General features: G+C 43.2%; 1 protein-coding gene across 2 annotated transcripts in view; it reads right to left on the bottom strand.

The window, feature by feature from the left end:
* The window catches only part of PLA2R1 (phospholipase A2 receptor 1), a 114,285-nt gene extending 105,927 nt beyond the window's left edge, over positions 1–8,358 (bottom strand). For both annotated transcript variants that reach the window (XM_045830634.1, XM_045830644.1), the window contains exon 1: positions 8,063–8,358. In XM_045830634.1, the coding sequence (XP_045686590.1) occupies positions 8,063–8,174 (112 nt within the window). In that variant the 5' untranslated portion in view covers positions 8,175–8,358. The remainder of the gene's footprint in view (positions 1–8,062) is intronic.
* Between the last annotated feature and the right edge of the window lie 13,891 nt (positions 8,359–22,249).

The following is a 22,249-nucleotide window of genomic DNA, read 5'->3' as shown; positions in this document are numbered from 1 at the left end:
CTGGAGGTTACAAGTCAAGAACCAAGGTGCTGGTGGGGCTCGCTCCTTCCATGGCCTGTGAGGGAAGAGTCTGTTGTTCCAGGCTTCCCTGCCTGGCCCATAAATGGCTGTCTTCACCCCATATTTCCTTATATCACCTACTCTCTCTGCATATTTCTGTATCCAAATGTCCCCTTCTTATGAGAACACCAGTCTTATTAAATTTGGGACTGCCCTAATCATCTTATTGTAACTTGATTACCTCTGTAAAGACCTTATCTCCAAATAAGGCTTCGTTATGAGGTGTTGAGGAGGAAGGACTTCAACATATAATTTTTGAGGGGGACACAATTTGACCCATACCTCTTCCCATGCTTCTTATTCAGGCTGGCTACCTAATTTGCAGGGCCCAGAGTGAAATGAAAATTCAGGGCTCTGGCTGGGGAAGAGAGGTTGAGTCAATCTCCACTTCCCACTGGCCCACAAGTGATCGTAACTTCCATGCCAGAAAGGACTGGGAACACATTCAGTACCTGGGTTGGGGGTAGATGATAGGTTCCCACTGGGTCCTCACTGCAGCTACAGAGGTGCTGCCAGCCCAGCAGAGACAGTCACTGCTTTGTTCTTCCCTTAGATGCCACTGGTCATCCACTCCCACACCCTGGACCTCCAGTCCCCAACCCCAATGCAACCAGGTTGCCCCGTGGGTGGAGGATAGGAGTATGAAGGGGGAGGCTGAAAATGCAACCAGGGGGAACTGGGGAGGAGTTAAGAGGTGGGACTGAGCTTGAGGTGTGGCTTTAACCCCTGGCTGTTACTCCATTATCCAATGGGACTTCATGCCCAGTACACAAATTCAAAGATAAAAACATTCAAGAATTCCAAGACCCCAAACCACAGAGCATTAAACCCCAAGTTCAAGGCCCTATTCAGCATGGGTCCCTACGTGCCAGTGTCACGTGCCTATAAAGCTTGCCCTGTTCTTATTTGTACAAGGCTAACACAATAGGAAAAAGACTGTAGAAAATTGCTTTTAGGGCAGAGCTGCTTGAAGGCTAAGAGTAAGCGCCTTGGTTTCCTCATCTGCACAATGGGTTTAAAATTAGTGCTGGCCTTTTCAGATCCTGATAATGATTACCTCAGTCCATAGGGCCACTTTATAAATGTTAATAAGAGAAAAGCAAATCGTAACTTTGAACATGGATAGCTGCAAAATAGCCACAAAATAAGACAATGGTTGTAGTAAGATAATCACTTAGAATTTCCTGTTTATGCTTTCATAATTGAAAAGGAAAGTTCTCAGACTCATAGTTACAAAGATAGAACTGATGGTTGTTGCCAAAGGGGCGGGGATATGTGGGATAAACGAAAAAGGTGAAGGGATTAAGAAGTACAAGTTGGTAGTTACAGAGTAGTCATGGGGATGTAAAGTGCAGCAAAGGAAATGCAGCCAGTAATATTGTAATAGCCACGTACAGAGCTAAGTGGGCTCTTGAAATATCAGGAGGACTACGTTGTAAAGTATATGCTCGTTTAACCACTATGCTGTACACATGAAACTAATACAAAATACAATTTAAAAAAGAAAAGGAAAGTTCTCAAGTGCAGAATGCCAAAAACCTGAAACAGTAAAAATTTTTTATTAACGTATTTCTTTGGAACTGTAATAGTCTGGAAAGTATTGTAAATTGAAAAGTCATATGGATGCACATGAATGCAGAAACCTCTTGCTGTTTTGTTTAGCTCTGTTTCATTAGAACCCGATTTATAGAAATTCTACTACTATTCCTTTTTTTTGAGTGGCTTTATAAAATATTCTTCTCTAAGTGACTTAATATTCATAAGGTGTTGTTTTGTTTGTTTTAAGAACTGTAATATTTTTCACTTTGATCAATTAAAAATATAATTAATGTTCCTAGGTTTCTATTGGAAAGTCTCAAAGCCCTTTAAGGATAATTTCTAAAAGAAAACAGCGGCAAAGTCTACAGATGTCTCAACTATATTATTTTGACAGCTTATATAAGGACTCCTCACATAGGGATGAGTTCAGAAGAAGCAAAACAAAGGAATCATTTTTTCAGAAAACCTGATCTAAATAAGCAAATTGTTAGGTCAGGGAAGGGGAGCTGAGGGGATAACTGAGCTCTCTGTGTGGCTCAACCCTTCTGGTCACTGGCTTGCAATCCCCATTGTGTGGTATCAGTTACTGTGACAGCCAACAATAGGAAAGGAGGTTATGAGCTTAATGAGAAAGAGTGAAAGGAACCAGAAAAACTGGAATTCCATCCTGACTCTCAGATGCTCAGAGGAAAGGAGCTAGTCAAAGAAGCTGAGATGACAACTATAAGAAGTGAAAGAGATTCTGAGAGATGACCAACAGAGATGGGAGAAATAGCGTCAGATGGTTGGAGTGATTTAGCACCAGGAAGGGCAGTTAAACGAGTATCAGATATGCTTTTACTTAAATCCCAAATCTCCAGAGTTTAGGAGTTACCTAGAAAAAATTTAAAAGCCACTAATAGCTTTGTACATTTCTGCTTATTAAATATTCACTCCTACATGTGGGAAGTACTGGTTTGGAAAAGGAGAAGTTGTAGAAAGAGGCTTACCTCCTTTTCTTCTCGCCACAGAATCAAATTACCGGCTCCCATCAAACAGCAGGATACAGAATGAACTATTTAATGGAGTCACAAGGCTATTCAGGGGTTCAAATTCCCACACTCAAGTTCCTATAGGTTCAAGTTATTTAACCCTCCTTGATTTAGATATTAATATAGTACCTACTTGTGTTAATGTGTGTAAAGAGGCACAGAGTAACCACTTCCCAAACATTAGGTACTATTGGGAACAGATGAGACCCCTCTCGACTGTAACTTTTTACCTTTGTATTAGGAATGGAAACTATGAGGAAAATGTCAGGGTCACGACTTCTCCCCACTGCTGCTCCTGGTGGTGGCTCTCATCACCCTCCTTCAGAAACCTCTTTCAGGTGGCACCCTGTTTTTCCTTCCTCAACACCGGGGTACACCACCCTGAACCCCTTCCTCACATTCACTGTGGGATACCAGCAGATTCTCCATTGTTCTCCCCACTCCAAACAAAGCCTTTAACTTGCAACACAGATGACCCAACACTCTGCCCCAGTGTTTTCTCCACTGCAGGTTGTGGCTGATTTAATGGGTCATGAGGTCAATTTAATGGCGAGCATTAGAAAACAAAGTAGAATGGAACAGAGTAGAAAAGCAGCAGCACATCATATTAAGTAAGGATTATTTTTTTGATGAAACTCTGTTCAGACATGCATGTCTGCACTGCCCTGCATGCCAGGTTCCTCAGCCTCCTCTGCTCCAAGGACCCTCCTTCACCTGTTCGCCACTTTGGTGACCACTCCGACAGCCACATCTTGGCTCTGGTCGCTGCTGAGCACGGATCCCCCCCGAGCTCATTTCTATTGCATTCAATATAATCTAATCTACCCCTCCAATTTTGCCATCCCTCCCATCCCCTTTCACTAAACCTATTATTTTTTATTTTCTTTCTCTTTACCTCTTATTTCGGAACCCAAACTTTCTGCTCCTCAGTATTTCTACTGGGACTGACTTTTTTGTCATCAGCATCTTTCTTTATGCACAAGTGCTTTAACCTTCTAGATGATCTCTTTTCTGCCCTTCAGAATTACCCTTTTCAAGTCCCAAATTGACCATGGCATTCCTAAGCATAAAAGTGTGATCTGGTTCCCCTTTGTCCAAACTCACAAGACCCTTCTCAGCAGTACCCAATTCACCCAATCAGATTTTGTCTCCTCTTTAAGTATAATGCCTCTAGCCAAAGTGTTCATTCCTCATCTTCTGCATGATTCCAAATACATACATGTCACAGAGTCTTGTTCTGCCGTGACCCTATTCTGGGGGTCTGTTCATCCACAGGACCTGATGGGGCAGCATCTCTGTGTGCATCTTACACCACTGCAGTCCATGGTTCAAGGACAGAGCACAGGGACTGGCCAGACTGCTATGACTTGTGTGGCCAGATTCCTCTCCTAGAAAATTAAGGCACTCTTCCAAGGATGCTGTGAGAGCTACACATGAAAGATCCTGCAAGTTGAAGCAGAAGAAACCAGTCCACAAAAAAACAACCAAACAGGGACCACCAAGCAGCCCCTAAGAGAGAGAAAGTAATTGCTTCATTCCAGTGGCTTGCTCTTGCTTCCTGGGAGACCTAGTTGCATAGGAGAATCTGTCCTTGGGTCCCCTTGAGATCCTGGTACACTTACATCTAGCCCCACAGTTGCCTGAGTGACCTTCAGGGCCTACTTTCCTCCATCCAAAACAGTCTAGATTAGAACTTTCAGCCCGTTGAACTACTGTTGCCCAACACGTGATTCTGTACCTTTGCACATACTCTCTGGTTTCCTGAGAATGTTCTAGCTCCCTTTTCCCATGTGGTAACTACCTACTTATCCCTCAGGAAAACAAATGCCCTATTGTTAGTCCCCAGCCCCTCAGGCCTGTCCCTCCTCTGCATCCCTTTCCCCAGCCCCTCAGGCCACTCTCTCCTCCACATCTCTTCATTCCTTATTATCATAACACCTACTGTATTGTTTTGAAATTGTTTGTGTTTCAGAATCTGAGTCTAGATGCTCAGCTTCTTGGGAACAGTACCCCATTCTGCTCATGTGTTTGTCTCCCCAGTCTGCAGGTGAGTAGATGATTCTTCTGGCTCCCTACCATCACCGCCAACCCTGGAGGTCCCTCACATGGTACAGTTCTCATTTACCCTCGCTGATTTTCTGTGTCTCCCAGCCTGACAGTGCTCAGTGCAGTCTAGAGCGCCAGGAGATTAGTGCCTCAGGAGGGGCTCTCCATCAATGACGGGGATGGGGGGCAGGTGGGGAGGATGAATGTCTGTGCTTCCTGCCCTTCAGCGGGTCCCTCAGAAGGACCTCTGTGAGATAGAACCCTCAGCTGCCTGTACGGCTTTCTTCCATCTCTTCCCTGTCTCATTTCCTCATTCCTTTATTATGCCTTCTAGAATCACCTCCCCAATAAATTACTTGCATCCAAAAAAATGCACATCTCAGGAACTGCTTTTGGGTGAACCTAAACCAAGATGGAGAAGAAGCACATAAAGCCTGGAAACAGTGAATGAACAACTGAGGCCTCCAGCCCCTTGTTGCTCTTCCCATTGCCACAGAATGTCAAGAGACACCCCTACTCTCTCCACCCAGGTCACTCTCTTCTCTCCAGACAGGACCCCACAGTCAAGCACTTGGACCTCACACTCATCAGCCCTTCACTCCCCTTGGTCACTGGTCATCCAGAAGAGCCTACCCTGACCACCCCCAACAACTGACACAGCCATGCGCTCCCTCCACTCTGGACTCCAGGAAGCTGAATGCTACAGAGGAAACTCTCCTCTGTAGGATGGGGCCATTTCACTTACATAATTTTCAGCCCTCCATATAGCATCAAAATCCTTGCCCCCTCCCCCAATTCATTTCCTTTACAACCTCCACAGAGACTATGCCCGCCTTTCCCCAGAATGCCCCACTTCCTTCTTCATTGTCTCACTGCCCTCCCAGTATCTGGGGTACTTGGGTAAGTGAAGTTGTCCAGTTTTAGCCCTTGTTAGAAGAAAGGATCTGACCCCAGAGCCACAGTGAGGACCCTTGGTATAGCCAGTTTGGGATAGGAAGGCCGACTGCAGACCTGTGTAGGCTGCTGTGCTCAGGGCAGCAAATAATTGTTACAGGCTGTCAACCTGTTGAAACAGTCTGGACTGGCCAGAGAAAAAGGGCACTTTGGTGATACTGAAACAAAAGAACAACATGTAAGTATTATTATTAGGTTCATTTTTATATATGAGGAAACTGAGAGGTTAAGTAACTTGCCCAAGGCCACACAGCTGGTAAACAGTAGAGCCAGGATTTGAATCCAGGCAGTGTGGCTCCCAGAGTAGTGAAGTTAACTACTATATGACAGTGCCTCTACTGATTTTTTAATATAAAATAATTGATTAATGATTGAAAAGTCAGCGCAATACCATCAATTATCTGTCTCCCAAGGCTGGGATGTTTGCATATCAGAACAATCAATAACATCTATCAAACAATTCAGATAAAAATACTATGCAAACAGTCTGCCTTGCATTATTACATATCATGTATTAGTGGATATGAAACTGAAATACGTGCCTATTTTTTCTTGGTTACTCTGTGGGTGCCAGTCACGGCTAAAAGCAAGTCAAGTGTGGTTCACTGAACACAGTGGTAAACTGAGGCACCCCAAAACACAGCTGGACCTCGGCTTCCACATCTGAAGTGTGGATGGCTAGAGTAGGCATGTGTCAGGTCCCTTCAGCTGCTCAGATTTTATTTTTCCATCTTTATGTAGACAGGAAAAACTTGATTTCAAACCTGTCTAGGTTATACTTGAAACTTACTGATGTGGGTGATTGGAGTCAAGTGGGGGAGACTTTTTGAGGACTGGTGCATTCAATCCCACATAATCTCTGTGCTCTTTAGAACCTCAGGGGCAGCATTTTCATATCTGAAGAATCTCTGTGCCAACTATGTCAAACGTTTCAAATATGCAAACTGTCACCTGGAGTGTACAGGAGGTAGCAGATGGTTCTGGATTCGGAGTGCCCTTGAGTGCCAAAGGGAAAGCACTGATTAGAACTACTTTAGGCCAAGATTTGGGTCTGCTACATATAGAAGGGATTAGTCCCTCAGTGTTAACCCTGCTCAGAGGATCAGCAGTGCATGCTCTCTGAGCAGTGCACGCTCTCCTTTGGGCGGTTGCTGCCCAGTTCTAGATATGAAGCACCCAGGCAAAGCCCGTGTTGTAAACGGGGAAGGAATAAGCACTGCACGGTAAACTCTTAGTGGAGGCAAATCACACCATGAGGTCAGATGTGCATTCACAGGAACATTTTTTACTGAACCGACCACGGAGGGAAGAGACTCTGATCTTTTGCCACTTACTAGAATTGCTCAATCTGTCCCTGATAAAGCCTCCTGGAAGTGCTAGGGAATACAGTCTAGAAAAAATACCTCAAAATCATATACATAAGATGTTGAGAGGGGGGAACATGAACATAGACATTGATGACACCTCGTTTTACCCCCTCTCCAAACTTATCCCCCAAAGCAGAGGATGGAGGATGCAGGAGGCTTCTTTCCATTGGTTGAACTTCCCCCTGCCTCTCTTCACACCTTCCATTTGGGTCTCTTGTCCTCTCTGCTTCAGAAGCAGCACGTGCACTTATTCATTACTGTGGGCCCCTCAGGACAACCTCTTACGTCTCTTCACAAATCTACGTGTAGTACGTGCTCAACAAATGTTTGAATTTGTTGCCTGTGTGTGCACATACATATTGCAAGGGCAGGGGATTACTTTGAAAAAATTCTCGCTCACTGAGGTGCCACATGCCTTACAGAAGGTCTCACTTCATCCTCAGTGGTCCAGTGGGTACCACAGACCCCATTTATCTTACCGAGAGAAACTGAGAAGCAAACAGGGTGACTTGTTCCAGTTCACACAACTCATCAGGGCCACAGCAGTGCCTCTCCCCCATCTCCTCTGTGAGGCGTTAATACAGAAGATTGTTTTCTTTCCCGAAAGGGGCGGAGAGCAGAGGCCCTCTTGGAGTGACTCCACAGGTGGCGGCGCACAACCAGAGCACTTAAAGAAAGTGCTTTGGAAGAGGACGAAATAGAACATCCTTTTTGCCACCATTTAGCCAAGAGATGCTGCCCCCAAATAAACAATTCTCGGGAGCCGACGTTTTGAAAGGTCTCCTAAACTCCTTGCCTGGTTTGTGTGCAGCCAGAGTTGAGTCGTGTTGCCTGCAGACCCAGGCCCCGCCCCTCCTCGCTCCTGCTGCAGAAGCTTGGAGGATGCAGGGCCGAGGGACCGGGTGCAGAGTTTTCTCGGGACGGCGGAGATGTGGCCACCATCTAAATTCGGCCACTATCTAAATAGCTACTATTGTTCGTCCTCCAGCCTGGCCCTTTCTCCACTCCCTTGACCAGCCCAGCCCCAATGTGCCGACCTGGTCCCTCCGGCCGGGGGACACTCACCCTGCCACTCGGTGACCGGCTCGGAAGGAAGAGCTGCCGCCTCGCCCTGCGCACAGCCCTGCGGTGCCCCCAGCAACAGCAGCAGCAGCAGCGACCACAACAGCAGCAGCATCGCTAACCACTGGGCTCACGGGCGCCTAGCACGGGGGGTGGAAACTCAGCGCCCTCAGCGCTCTACCCCTCCCGAGGGTCTAACTACCCCTGCACCCCAGAGGCTCAATCCGTAGCCCCTGTCGCCGCGGTTGGCAGACACTCTGGGCTCCCTGCTGGGAGACTGGAAAGCCACGGAGGTTTTCACCGCCCTACTCCCTCAGGCTTGGAGAAGGAGGAGGCGGGGGGTGGACCATCTGCCCATCCCAGAAATTCCTGCCTCTGGGGTGGAGAGAGGGGAGGGGTGAGGCTGCCCTGTGTATGCTCCTCCTGCTTCCACTCTTGGGAGGCGAATGAGTTGAGGATCTCTGGGACAGGAAGTCTGACATCTGAGTTTGCAAACCACCCGGATTCTGGTAAAGCGTGAGTGTGGCAGCAGCCAGCTTGGAGTCAACCAAGCTGCTCTGTGGATCTGGCCCTTTTTAACATCCCCTCCTCTGGAATGTGGGCAAGTGGAGATTGGGGAGCAGTGCACCCGGGTCTCCGCCCTCCTTGCTGCAGAGTACCCCAAGCGTCTTCCCTTCTTGAGTTCCTTTGCATTTTAAAAATAAACTCCCCCTTCCATCTCCTTGGCTCCCTCAACCCAGCAGCAAAATAGCTGGGTTATCCTACTTTACAGCCGTTATCATATTATTCCATTTTATAGTTGAGAAAACTCATCCAGAAAGGCAAAATGATTCGCTCTATGTTACTCCTTAATCTAGCAAAAGTTGCTCCTTAAACTGGTCAGTAGGAAGATCCTGACTAGAATGCCGTCCTTCTAACTGTAGTCTTTGAAATAACTAGCAGAACACTAAAATTTTTTGTTATTCGTGAGACCTTTCCTAACAGGACCTTGACGTTAGTAATTAAAGCATAAGAAGAAGAAAGAAAGCAAAAGCAAGCTTTCAAAGATAAGGGAAGATGGTGGGATGTTGGAGAACCTTGCCTTTATCAGCTGCCTATTGGTCAAGACCAAACCAATACTTCTGAGCAACACCATCTGCTATGGACTGAATTATGCACCCCTTCCCCTAATTCATATGTTGAAACTTTAATCCCCAGTGTGACTGTATTTGCAGATCAGGCTTTTAGGACTTAATTAAAATTAAATAAGGTTGCAAGGGTGGGGTCCTACATAGGACTGGTGGCCTTATAAGAAGAGCAAGAGCAATATTCCCATCTGCAGGCACCAAGAAAATGTCATATGAGGACACAGAGATATGCCCACAGAAGGTGGGGATCTGCAACCCAGCAAGAGGGCCCTTGTCAAAAACCTTGATCTTGGACTTTCCAGCCTCCAGAACTGTGAGAAATAAATTTCTGTTGTTTAAACCACCCACTCTATAATATTTAGTTATGGCAGCCATAGCAGACTAATAAACTGCCTTAGCCTGGATCCCTGGAAAGCAGAATCTGGGGTGAGATCCCTAGGAAGGTATGGGACTGAAGATCAGTGTGAAATAGAGAAGAAGGGAAAGTCTGCTGTTGCCACTACAATAGCAACACATGCTCAGGCCTGCAATAACCTCAGAAGACCTCAACACTGTCTGCCCTGGAGATGAAAGAGAAAAACAGTCATCTGCAGGCTCACTGCCCTTGCTGGTTAAGGGAATCCTAGGTTTATTAATTACTCTGCATATTTCCAAGGCAATGAAAAGTTTCAAGCATGTTCCCATGCCTTGGTATTTGAGAAGCCCGGGGACAGCAACAGGTGTATGGGATGGCCAGAGGTGAAGCACTATGGGGTTGCTCCAGAGGGAACCTGGGGGAAGCCTGTGCAAGTCTGGCTGCCACAGAGATGGCTGGACTAAGGGGGCAGGGGGAGGTGGGCTGAGAGGATGTGCAAGATTCCAGTGTGTGTCCATAGTCAACAGCATTTCATTAAATGTAGAAGTGAGCATCCCTGTCTGAAAACATGTAGAAAAGGGATGCATTCGGTGTACAAAACTATATGCACTTCAATCATGAAACATTTATCAACCTCCCCTATGGTTTCAGAACTACATTGTGTGCTATGGGAATATTCCCAAAGTAGACAATTTAGCTCTGTCTGAGTGGGCTGGCATCGACTGCAGCACTCAGGGGCAATCCACGTGGTATATTCAGGTAATAAAACGCAAGACAGATGTTTATCTTTGCTGAGGTGCAGTGTAGTGAGAGTCAAAAGGAGAGAGTCAGGAGGAGCTGGAGTTATTGCTCAGAGGCTAGTTGTGCTCAGATAGGGTGGAGGATGGTCCAGGAAAAAGTTACAGGAAAAAACGCAAGGGTTGGAGTGAGAAATGCTTGCATAGGAGACAGCAAGTAGGCGGACCTGGCTGGAGCAAAGGGCAGCTATTGGAGCACCCTGATGAATGAGGGCAGCCATGGGGCCCTGGGCTACCTCCCACTGGCTGTGGGATTCTGCCTGTTGTGGGCTTCAGTGTTATCCTCTAAGCAATGAAAAAAAAGAAAAAGCCTTCCCTGATCCACAGAGGATAATATTCCAGAGTAGCAGTGCTAAGAATATGAGCATGATAAAAAAGAGAAACAAGCCACATTTTATCTCCAGAGCAATTGTGTAATGAACAAAAGTGATGATAGCTTCCTGGCCTGCTCCTATTACATTTCTTATTCAAGGATGAGGAGACTCAGGGAAGAGCTAATCTCCATGTCTTCCTAAAGTATTGCAGCTCTGAGGGGCAAATTGTGGCAGAGAGCCTTTCAGCCTTCAGGAAAACGATCCTTCCTCATGACCCAGCCTTGTGCATGTTTCCGAGTTATGAAGCAGGTGAACATCGTGGTTAAAAGAGGCTCTCTGTCACCTATCAGCAGGTGGCTTAGCCTCCCTTAGCCTTGGTTTCCTTCTTCGAAAAATGCGGATGGTGGTCTTTGTTTCATGCTGTTGCTGTATTAAATAAGATAAGCATGTGCAATGCTTGGCACAGAGTCCGGAATATCGTCAGTGTTCATTCGTGGGAGCTGTGAATGTGGGAGAGAGCAGGGCAGCAAAGAGAAGAGCAACAGGGAGCCCAGAACCACGAGCTACAGAGCACTGTCTTGTTGTGAAGTGTCCCGGACCCCAGCCAGCAGCGGGCCACGAGAGCTCTGTGCCTGCAGGCCTTGGCACACCTTTCTATCGCTAAGTGTGTCGTTTTGAATCGGAATGTGTTATTTAATTATACCTCTCATGTGAATGTGAGTTCCTGGAGAAACCAAATACATTTTTCTTCCCTTTGAATCTTCAGGGAAGCACAGTTCCTGGCACTTAGTAAGTTCTCAAAATGCCCCTGCTGAATAAATAAATGAATGAGGAAAGAATGAGGCTGAAAGGAATACAGTATTTGTAGTCATTTGAAACTCAAGAAAAATATTAGAAACCTGAATTATGTTGAATGAAAATGTTGAAGAAATTTCAGGGATTTAAAACTCACTTAACGTATGGGTTATGTTGAGGGTCAAATCAACAAATACAGTCATACCTCAGTACTCGTCAGCTTCAGGACTCATCAAACCCTGTGCTGGTCACATTTTGATAAGAGAAAAATGTTTCAGCACTCGGTGCTTGTTCAGGACTCATTGGTGTCAGCACTCATCAGGAGATCTGGAATGAATTAATGATGAGTACTGAGGAGCCACTGTTTGTGTGTGTGTGTGCATGTAGGAATCAGCTTCTCAGAAACAAAGGGTGAGACCCTGATTTATTGTGAAGGTTTAATGAACAAAACTGTTTACAAAGGTACAGGCAAAGTGAAGAGAACCAGGTCAGGAAGGTGAAGACCTAGTTTCTAGCAAGTGCAGGAAACTGTCATTACTACTCGTGGGTCTGGGGGAGCAAAGGCAGGGACAGTCAAAGCAGCTTCCTGACAGCTGTGCCTATGGGACGACGAACATCTATCGAACAGGACAAGAGAACAGTAACTACTACCAAACTGAAGCCTGTCAGGGAGGAAACTAAGAGAATAAATATGCCCTGAATTCTTCTGCCCTCTCATCTCTTCCCATAGCTGACCCCAGCCAGGAGTTAGAGTGCAAGCAGTCCAGAGAAGTCAGCTCCCAGAGCACAGAGCAGGGTGAGAACTACAGAGCGTGAGTCTGGAGAGACAAGCAGAGCATATCCAGCCTTCTGTCAGTCTTCACACTTGTGTGGAGGATACAACAAAGAACAGGGCACAATGCATCCTCGCCCACAGTCACAGAATCTCGAGTCTAGGCAGGGGTGTCCAACCCGTGGCCCGTGGGCCACATGTGGCTCAGGATGGCTGTGAATGCAGCCCAACACAAAACTGTAAATTTACTTGAAACATTATGAGATTTTTTGTGTGTGTGTGATTATGTGTTGCAATGTATTTAATGTGTGGTGCAAGACAGCTTTTCTTCCAGTGCGGCCCAGAGACGCCAAAAGGTTGTACACCCCTGGTCTAGGGGAAGAAATGAAAAGGTAGTCAGGAACTACCTTTTCAGAAGAGGCATCTGAAACAAGACAAGTTCTTGGAAGGGCCACTTATCAAGGCCCAAGTCTCCAACAAGTCTACCAAAAAAGAGTGGCATCTTAACTGACATCTTGAATATTTAGCTGACTTCAAAAGACATGGTTAAGAGAATGAAAAGAAAAACCACCAACTGCAACAAAATATTTGCAAATCATATATCTGATAAAGAACTTACATATAAAACATAAAGATCTCTCAGACTCAATAATAAGAGAACCAACAACCCAAATAACAATGGGAGAAAGATTTGAATAGACACTTTATTAAAAAAAAGATATACTTACGGCAATTAAACACATGGAATGATTTTAAGACCACTAGGCATTAGGGAAATGTAGGTTTAAACCACAATGACATACTACTATACACTTATTATATGGTTGAAATGAAAAAAAGTGGTTGAAATGAAAAAGGTTGAAATGAAAAAGGCATATTAAATGTCAGCAAGGATGAAGGATGAGGAGAAGCTGGGACACTGTTGATAGGAACATGAAATGGAGCCACCACTTTGGAAAACACTTCAGCAGTCTTTGAAAAGGTTAAAAAATACAAATATAACTACTCCATTTCCTAGAGCTACTATAACAAAGCACCACAACTGTGTAGCTTAAAACAACAAAAATTTATTCTCTCACAATTCTGTAGGCTAGAAGTGCAAACTCAAGGGGTCAGCAGGATTGGTTCCTTCTTGAGGCTCTGAGGGACAGTCTGTTCCATGGCTCTCTCCTAGGTTCTGGTGGTTGCTGGCAGTCCTTACCATGACTCAACTCACAGTCACATCACTGCAATCTCTGTCTCCATTGTCATATTGTCACAGATTGTCACATATTGGCACAGATAACCAGGTTCTTGTTGATCGGGACAAAGAATTAAACCAAACACCCAGAGTTTATGGCAGAGAACATGGGAGTAGGCCAACTCCAAGCAGAGATTGACCTCATGGGCTGGAGAGATTCTATTCTTATAGGGCGGATCCTTCCTGGCTAGTTTTGGTGAGCTTTTACTGCGCATGTACAAGTAGTTGTATTACTTTAAAGCTACTGCACATGTGGTATCCCATAATTTTCCTTGATTGGCCACCGGAGAAGGGGTCACAATGTTATCGAATGGACCTCCCTCCTTCTCCTGGGGTCCCCTGTACTTGGTTTGCCATTCCCACTGCCAGGGAATTATAGCTTTCCATGTTAGAGATTGGTGAAAAGGAAAGGATTTATTCAAGTTATACAGACTTAAGAGTAATGACTTAATGTCTTCATTAAAATCCCAAAGTCCCTTAAAATACCCACAAACACACAGTCCTTCCTATCCCACTTTGCTTGGTCCATTGTACCACATCTCAGGAAAAGAAATAGAAGTCCATGGCTCAGGTAACCCCTGGTTCTTCCTAGCAATCTGTGCTTGGCTGGCAGGCCTCCCTCAGGTTCCAGCACCATCAGCTGTGTAGCCACCTCGATTTCCAGTTCTTATTCCAAAGCCACCTGGCACATTTTCATGGCCCACCAGCAAGAGTCCTTTCATCCCTTTCCTTCTTGCAGTGTTTCTCTTGCAGTCTCCCAAACTGCTAAGAAAGAGCTCTGCATCACTGCTACATCTTGCTTTCTGGCTTCCTAAGCTGCGTGGCAAAGAGAGACCCAAAGCCATGTGGTTCCCCCCTGCTAAAGCCATGCGGTGATTCTCTGCCAAAGCCACATGGTTCTTCCTGTCATGGATGCCATGCCTGGATTTAAATCCCAGCACCAATCTTCCTCTGCAGTCCCATTTCCAACTCCTCCCACAATTGGCTATACTTGCCAGCATTCCCGTATTTTTCTAGCTATTCTGGGCTGCCATAGTAAGTCCGGGCAGGCATGGCCCTGGGTGTGGAGCCAATCATTTCCAAGCTCTTATGCAGGCTCTGCAACCAGGACGAGTTGCCTCCCAGTTACGTCCTGGATGGAAGTCACTCCCTTCTCCCTGGCTCCATGCATGACCACAGCTATTTAACATATCTATGAAACCAGTTAAAGGTTATAGATATATTAAATGACTGTTCTAAAGGTTATCTGCAAAACTTGCTATGCAAAACAACTCAATGGCCCTGCTCCATGTGTCCCGTCCTGCAATTCAAACCTGTGGGGGTGAGGACATCCCATATTTTTAATATTTTCTGGACACCCTGAGTTCTGGACCTTGTTACAAATCGTTTTGAGGGCCCCCTCGCTGCACCCTCTTACAATAAGGCCTTCTTCCCTGTATATCTCTCTGTCTCCACATGGCCTTGGTATAAGGACATCAGTCACTGGATTTAGGGCCTCCCCTAACCCAGTATGACCTCGTTGTAACCAATTACATCTGAAAAGATCTTTTTTCCAAATAAATCACATTCCGAGGTTCCTGGTAAATAGGAATTTGTAAGGACACTATTCAATCCAGTACAATGACCATATGATCTAGACATTCCACTTGTAGGTATTTACCGAAGAAAAATGCAAGCATAGTCCATAAAAGATTTGTACATGAATATTCATAATGGCTTTATTTGTAATAGCCCAAACTGAAAACAACTCAGATGCCTGTCAAGGGATGAATGGCTGGATTTAGGTATATCCATACAATGGAGTACCACTCAGTAGGAAACAGCAATGCACCATTATTGCATGCTTGCAACAACATGGCTGGTCTTGAAATAATGCTGAGTGAAAGAAGTCAGAGAAAAAAGAGTATATATTTTATGATTAACTTGTATAAAATTCTGGAAAACATAAACTAATCTATGGTAATAAAAAGCACATTAGTGCTTGCCTTTAACAGGAATGAAAATGGGGATAGTAGGAGGAGGGAGGCTTGGCTTAGCTAAGAGGTAATGGACATAGGTTCCAGATAGAGGAAATGAAGCAAAATTGAACATAGGTACTTGAGAGACTTTTATAGCTGAGAGACTGTATATCGAGGTAGGAAATTCTGGGACACTAAAGGTAAATGGAAACCTGGGAGTAAGTCCAAAATCATGTTAAAAACCTTTGTGCTGAAGCCAACAGGGAATCAGTAAGGGCTGTCGTTGTGGCTAGATTTACAGGTTACATTTTTGATAGAATGTTCCTGCTATAGGATGGAGAACGGATTGGAGGGGAACAACACATAATGGTTAGGAGGTAGCTGCAGTAGTCCCAATAAAGGAATGGACCTTATCTGGACTAGAAAGGACACAGTGGGAGACTGGGAGACATGAATACACATTAAAAGGAAGGATTGTCAGGACATAGTGTCTGACTGAGTGTGTTGGGGAGAAAGAGAGGACTTGTAAAGAGTGATGTCCCATTTCTGACACAGCCAATCTAGCAGCTCCATCTAATGAGGAAGGAGTTTGGGGGAGAAGTACAATTTCAGTTTGCCATATGTGTAGAGGCCTATAGGGCATCCAGGTGGGAATGTCCAGGGGGCTGTTGCATCTATGCTAACAGCAGTAGGAACAGGATGGCAGTACAGATTTTGAGCTTATGTATGGTTAATAATTAAAGCCATGGGAGTAGATGTGATTGTTGTGGTTGAGAGAGGAGTGAAGAGGTCTGAAAAGAATTAAGTGGACAATATGAGGAGTATACAGACAGTAGGAGTATACAGTAGGAGTATACAGACAGGAATCTGGGGCCAGATTGGCAGTTTCAGATCCTGGCTCTTTCACTCACTGGTGGTGTGACTTGGGTGAGTTGTATGACCTCTATGTACCTTAAGTGCCTCATCTGCATAAATATTATAATAACAGTGAACTTTCATTGGTTATTATGGAGATAAAATGAGTTAATAGCTGAAAAGTGTTTAGAATAGTGACTGACACAGTAAATACTCAGCAAAGGTAGTTTTTATTATTAATTGTTATTGATTAAGACAAATAAAGATATTTTTAGGTTAAGAGGGTTGGGCTGCCTGGGTGGGAATCTGCTCTGGACTATGCCAAGTCCCTGCACCTCACCCAGCCTTAGTCTTCTTTCTGTAAAATGGAGTAATGAGTGTCCAGCTCACCTTGCAGCATTATTTACAATAGCTAAGATATGGAAGCAACCCAAGTTCCCATCGATAGATGAGTGGATAAAAAAGTTGTGGTGCATTTATGCAATGGAATATTACTTGGCCATTAAAAAAATGAAATCTGCCCTGCCTGGTGTAGCTCAGTGGATTGAGCAGGAGCCTACAAACCAAAGGGTTGCCAGTTCAATTCCTAGTCAGGGCACATGCCTGGGTTGTGGGCTAGGTCCTCAGTGCGGAGGGGCACTCAAGAGGCAATCACATATTGATGTTTCTCTCCCTCTCTCCTTCCCTTTCCCTCTCTCTAAAAATAAATAAATAAAATCTTTTTAAAAAAAGAATGAAACCTTACCATTTGTGGCAACATGGATGGACCTGGAGAGTATTATGCTAAGTGAAATAAGTCAGTCAGAGAAAGACAAATACCATATGATTTCTCTCATATGCAGAATCTAAGGAACAAAATAAACAAACATAATTGAAACAGACTCATAGACATAGAGAACAGACCGATGGTTGCCAGAATGGTGGAGGATTGAGGCACTGGGTTCAAAAGGTGAAGGGATTAAGAAGTACAAACTGATAAAAAACGATCACGGGGACATAAAGTACCGTGTAGAGAATATTGTCAATAATATGGTAATAACTATAGGTGGTGCCAGGTGGGTACTAGGAATACTGGGGGGAATATTTTGTAAAGTATATGACTATCTAATGACTGTGTTGTATACCCGAAACTAATACAAAATAATATTAAATATAAAAAGTAATAAAAAAATAAAATATAAAAGATTGTTCACATTACACTTGGAAAGCACCCATAATCAGGCAAATAATGAATGCTCATGAAGTATAACTATGATTATTAGATACTACTCACAACAGTTATTCTATGAGGTAGGAATTTACAGTCATTATATTCCAATCAGGGCACTGAGTTTAAGTGACTTATTGTTATGTTAAAGCCCTACCCTGACTACGAATGAACTTCTTGCAACAGGCTATCTCATTAAGAGAAAAGTGTACCACAGATAAAGGAGAATATAAGTTTGTATAAGACATGAGTTTTCTAACCTATTTAATATGTATTTTTAGCAGCTTTCCCCAGCCATTAATTAAACAGTTCTGGTTGTGTTCAAAATAGTGCTTTATGTCATGATTTACAATGGTATTTTAACTAATAAAACCCACAATGGCTAAGGGGTGAAAACAAGTGAAAACTTACTGGGTCCAAGGGCCAGTTTCAGTAGTGAGTTAATGAACTAGTTTTTCACCGTAGTCCAGGCAGCAATTTATATCAATTTAATTTAATTAATGGCTTTCCCAGTGTGGTATTTAGCCAGAAAGAAAGTTCCACTCCCTTGGAAGTTTCAGTTGAGTCTCTGTCTTGACTGGGCCTGCCAGGGAGACCTGAATCTGCCTGTCAGTGTGTGGCCTGATCTCAGCACACTCATGCTCTCCTGTTGCTTCCCGTGGGCAGCCTTGCTGAGGCTGTGCAGAGGAGGCAGGCAAAGGGGCATGCATCCACAAAAGGAAGGGGAGAACCCTCTGCAGAGAGTGTCTAACAGCAGCACATGTTCTCTGAAATGTAGCTGGCCTGGTAATGCTTAAGCCTCATTGTGGTCAGAGCCCCTTGAGAACTTTTCAAAAAGCAATACCAAGGTTCCCATCCTCAGAGGTTCAGATTCAGGTGGTCTGGGGTGGGACTCCACCACCACTATTTTTTTTTAAAGTTCTCAAGTTTATTGTAACGTGCAGTGAAGGTACAGAAATTCTGGATCTGTGCTCAGAACCCATGTTAGGTGCTGAATAGTTGAGGGTAGGAGGTGATGGTTGGGGTACAAAAAGAAAGTGAAATCTACAATAAAACTCCCAGCTGGGAGAGAGGAGGCTAATTTTAAGAGTAAAAGCTCCAATTGGCTGTGTTGTAAAATTACAAAAGGAAGGAGAAGCAAGTGGTGGGAAGCCATAACAGACATGGTGTGGCTGTCATGGGGGAAAGTTACCGCCTGGCCCTCTAGGAGCCCCCATTGGGAGCCAGCGAATTGCCTCCTCAGGCCTTAGTTTTCTGGAAACTTACTTGGAAAGATTGGAGAGTGATCAGTATTCATTTAACACGTATTAGTCATTTTCTAGCAATTTAGATATTTTATTCCATTTAATATTCAGAAAATTATACAAGATAGTTTTTGTAGTCACCAACACTCCTTTTAAATAGAAACAAAATAAACTGAGGGGTGGCTGCACTTTCTGATTTTTATCAAAGACATAAATCTAGGCAGGTCTGGAGGTGTGCTCACCTCTCAAAGGGGTGGGAACACGACGTGGAGAAGGGGAGGAAGAGAGAGGGTAGGGTAGAGCTAATGGGTTAAAAATCTTTCTTCCATGATTTCTTAGCTGTGTTACTTTGGTCACATTACACAGTTTTGTTGTTTTCTCTCTGCATGTGACACAATAAAAACCTACCTGCAGGCTCATTGTAAGATGAGAAATCATGTGAGTCAAATGCCAGCCACAAGCCAGGCCTCCAGAAGTATAGCCACAGCCACTCTCTGGGAGGGAAGTGATCCTAAGGATCAGGCACAGTGAGCCTCTGGTGTGTTCATACTTGTCTTATCACACAAGTTTTATTTTTAAGCCAATTCAAAATTCTAAAGCTCAGGGTAGAAGAGATAATAGGGATTAGGCAAGAGATAGTCATGCAGCTATAAAAAGAAACTTGTAGATAAAGGTTTTCACCTACACTTTAGGTTAAAATAGTTAAATATTAGAGTTCAGTGTAGCTTCCTGAGAAGGTCTGCAAAGCTCACTGAGTGGAGCACTAAAAACACTTGCAAACCTGTTTTATATTGTTAGTTCATCTAGTAATTATCCAAGGCATGCTGTTGAGCTTTTCCATAGCTTGGCTTTTTTCCTAGGTTAAATCAGAAATCATGGTGTTATCAAAAGTCTAGAATTTGTAAAAGGAGAAGCTATGGATGGCTAATGACCAGGAGTCCATGAGTGTAACTTAATTTTTTCTGCATTATGTTTATAAATCAATATGTAGTTTTATTCCTTGGTAATGGCTTTATTTATTTTGTTACTAAAAAAGCAGTTTATAAACATACGGCCAGAAACTTCAGCCTTTTAAACTCAGATCAATCGATTAAATCACATTTTTAATATATTCTTAGTGAATACAGTAAATCATAAAATTATAAAAGGCCTCTGTTGTAGCTTTATTGAAATACAATGACAAACAAGCAATTGCACACATTTAAAATGGACAATTTGAAAAATTTTGACATATCTATACATCCACAGAACCATTATTATAATCAAGATAATGAACATATCTATCATTTCTACAAATTTCACAATGTTCCTTAGTAGCCCTCTCTCCTAACCCTCCCAGTCCAGACCCCAGTCAACTATTGATCTGCTTTCTGTCACTATAGATTAGTTTGCAATTCCCAGAATTCTGCATAAATGAAACCATAAAGTATATACTCCTTTTTTTTTCCATCTGGCTTTGTTCACTCAGAATAATTACTTTGACGTACAGCCATGTTGTTGCATGTGTTAAGAGTTCATTATTTTCTATTGCTGGGTAATATCTCATTATAAGGTTATATCATAATCTGTTTATGTATTTACCTGTTGAGGGATATTTGAGTTGTTACCAGTTTTATGCTATTACCAATAAAGTTGCTGTGAATATTTATGTACCAATGGTTGTGTGACTGTATCTTTTAATTTTTCTTGGGTAAACACCTATGAGTGAGTAACTGGGTGGTATTATAACTCTGTGTTTAACTTTTTAAGAAACTACCAAAGTGTTTTCCAAAGTTTCTGTACCATTTTACATTCCCACTGATAGCAAGTGAGAGTTCTAGTTCCACCATATCCTGTTAAGTTCTTGAAGTCTTAACCGCGAATGTGACCTTATTGGGAAACAAGATCTTTCCAAATGAGAAATTAAGATAATGTCATCATGACTGGTGTCTTTATGAGAAGTAGACACTTGGACACAGGGTCAAACTTGCACACAGGGGAGAACACCACGTGAAAATGAAGGCAGAGGCTGGGGGAGAGGTATCTGCAAGCCAAAAAGTTCCAGAGATGCCCAGCAAACACCCAGAGGCTAAGGGAGAGGCATGGAACAGTGGTTTCTCTCATAGCCCTTAGAAGGAACCAACCCTTATGACACTGATTTTCACACTTCTAGCCTCCAAAACTGTGAACCAATAAATTTCTGTTGTCAAAGTCACCTAGTTTGTAGATCTTTGTTGTGGGAAACCTAGGAAGCTAATATACCTGCCAATACTTGGTATCATCAGGTTTTTAAATTTTAGCCATTCTAATAGATCACGGTAGTATTTCATTGTGTTTTAAATGTGCACTTCTCATATAGCATGGTGACTATAGTTAATAAGCATACATTGTACACTTGAAACTTTCTAAGAGAGTAGATCTTAAATGTTCTCACCGAACAAAGAAAGTAACAATGTGAGGTAATATGTTAATGAACTTTATTGTGGTAATCACTGTACAATGTGCATGTGTATAAACCATCATGTTTTATATCTTAAATAGATACAATTTTATTCATCAATTTCACTTAAATAAAGAAAAACAACTTGCATTTTTGTAATGACTAATGATGTTGAAAATCCTTTCATGTGTTTATTTGATATCTATATATCTTTTTTGAGGGAGTATCTGTTTAAATCTTTTGTGCATTTAAAAAATTTTGATTATTTTCTTATTTACTGAGTTTTGAGAGGTCTTTATACATTCTATTTTTATCATCTTTTTTATTGTCATTCAAATACACTTGTCTCCATTTTCACACCACTACCTTCCCCCATCCACCCACCCCCACCTCCCACTTTTATACATTCTACTGATTTCTAATGAAATTTCATTATGGTCAAAGAACATAATTTGTATGACTTGAGTTATTTTAAATTTACTGAGCTTTTCTTTCTTGGTGTGGCTTGGAGTATTGTCTATTCTGCTAAATATTTCATGTGTGCTTAAAAAGAGTATGTCTTCTGTTGTTGGTGGGTAGTGTTCTAAAAATGTCAGTTAGGTAAGCTGGGATTACTGTAGGGCTCACATTTTTCCTGTCTCTCAGGGATCACTGTCCTTTGCTGCCCGATGTCCAGTGCCTTGACAACCCCTGTTTCATGTATTTTGTTTGTTTGCCTCCGTTGGTGTGACAAGTGGGAAGGTAAATCTGGTCCCTGATACTCCATCTTTTTTGGAAGCAGAAATCTCAATCTTTTTTAAGAGATTTTTTTTTTATATCTGCATTCAACCTGCAAGCTGGCTTTAGAGAAAGAAGAGCAGGAGGGAGAAAATCAAGACTAGCATAAGGAACTCTATCTGTACATTTAAAAAAATGCCTCATGACTGCTTGTTTTTTCCAAGGAGTGGGGGGTGTATGCATATGTGCATGTGTGCATGTGTGTGTGCATGTGTGTGGTGTTAATATCTGAATACATTTCAGATATTAACTCATCTGAATACACTCATCTATAACATATTTCAGAACCAATAAGTAAATTAAAAAAAAACACAAAATCTGAGCAGCTAA

This window comes from Phyllostomus hastatus, unplaced genomic scaffold, assembly GCF_019186645.2.
Source record: "Phyllostomus hastatus isolate PE091 unplaced genomic scaffold, TTU_PhHast_1.1 phas_contig_1, whole genome shotgun sequence".
In the NCBI taxonomy this organism is placed as follows: domain Eukaryota; kingdom Metazoa; phylum Chordata; class Mammalia; order Chiroptera; family Phyllostomidae; genus Phyllostomus; species Phyllostomus hastatus.
This window is presented reverse-complemented; position numbering and strand designations above follow the sequence as displayed.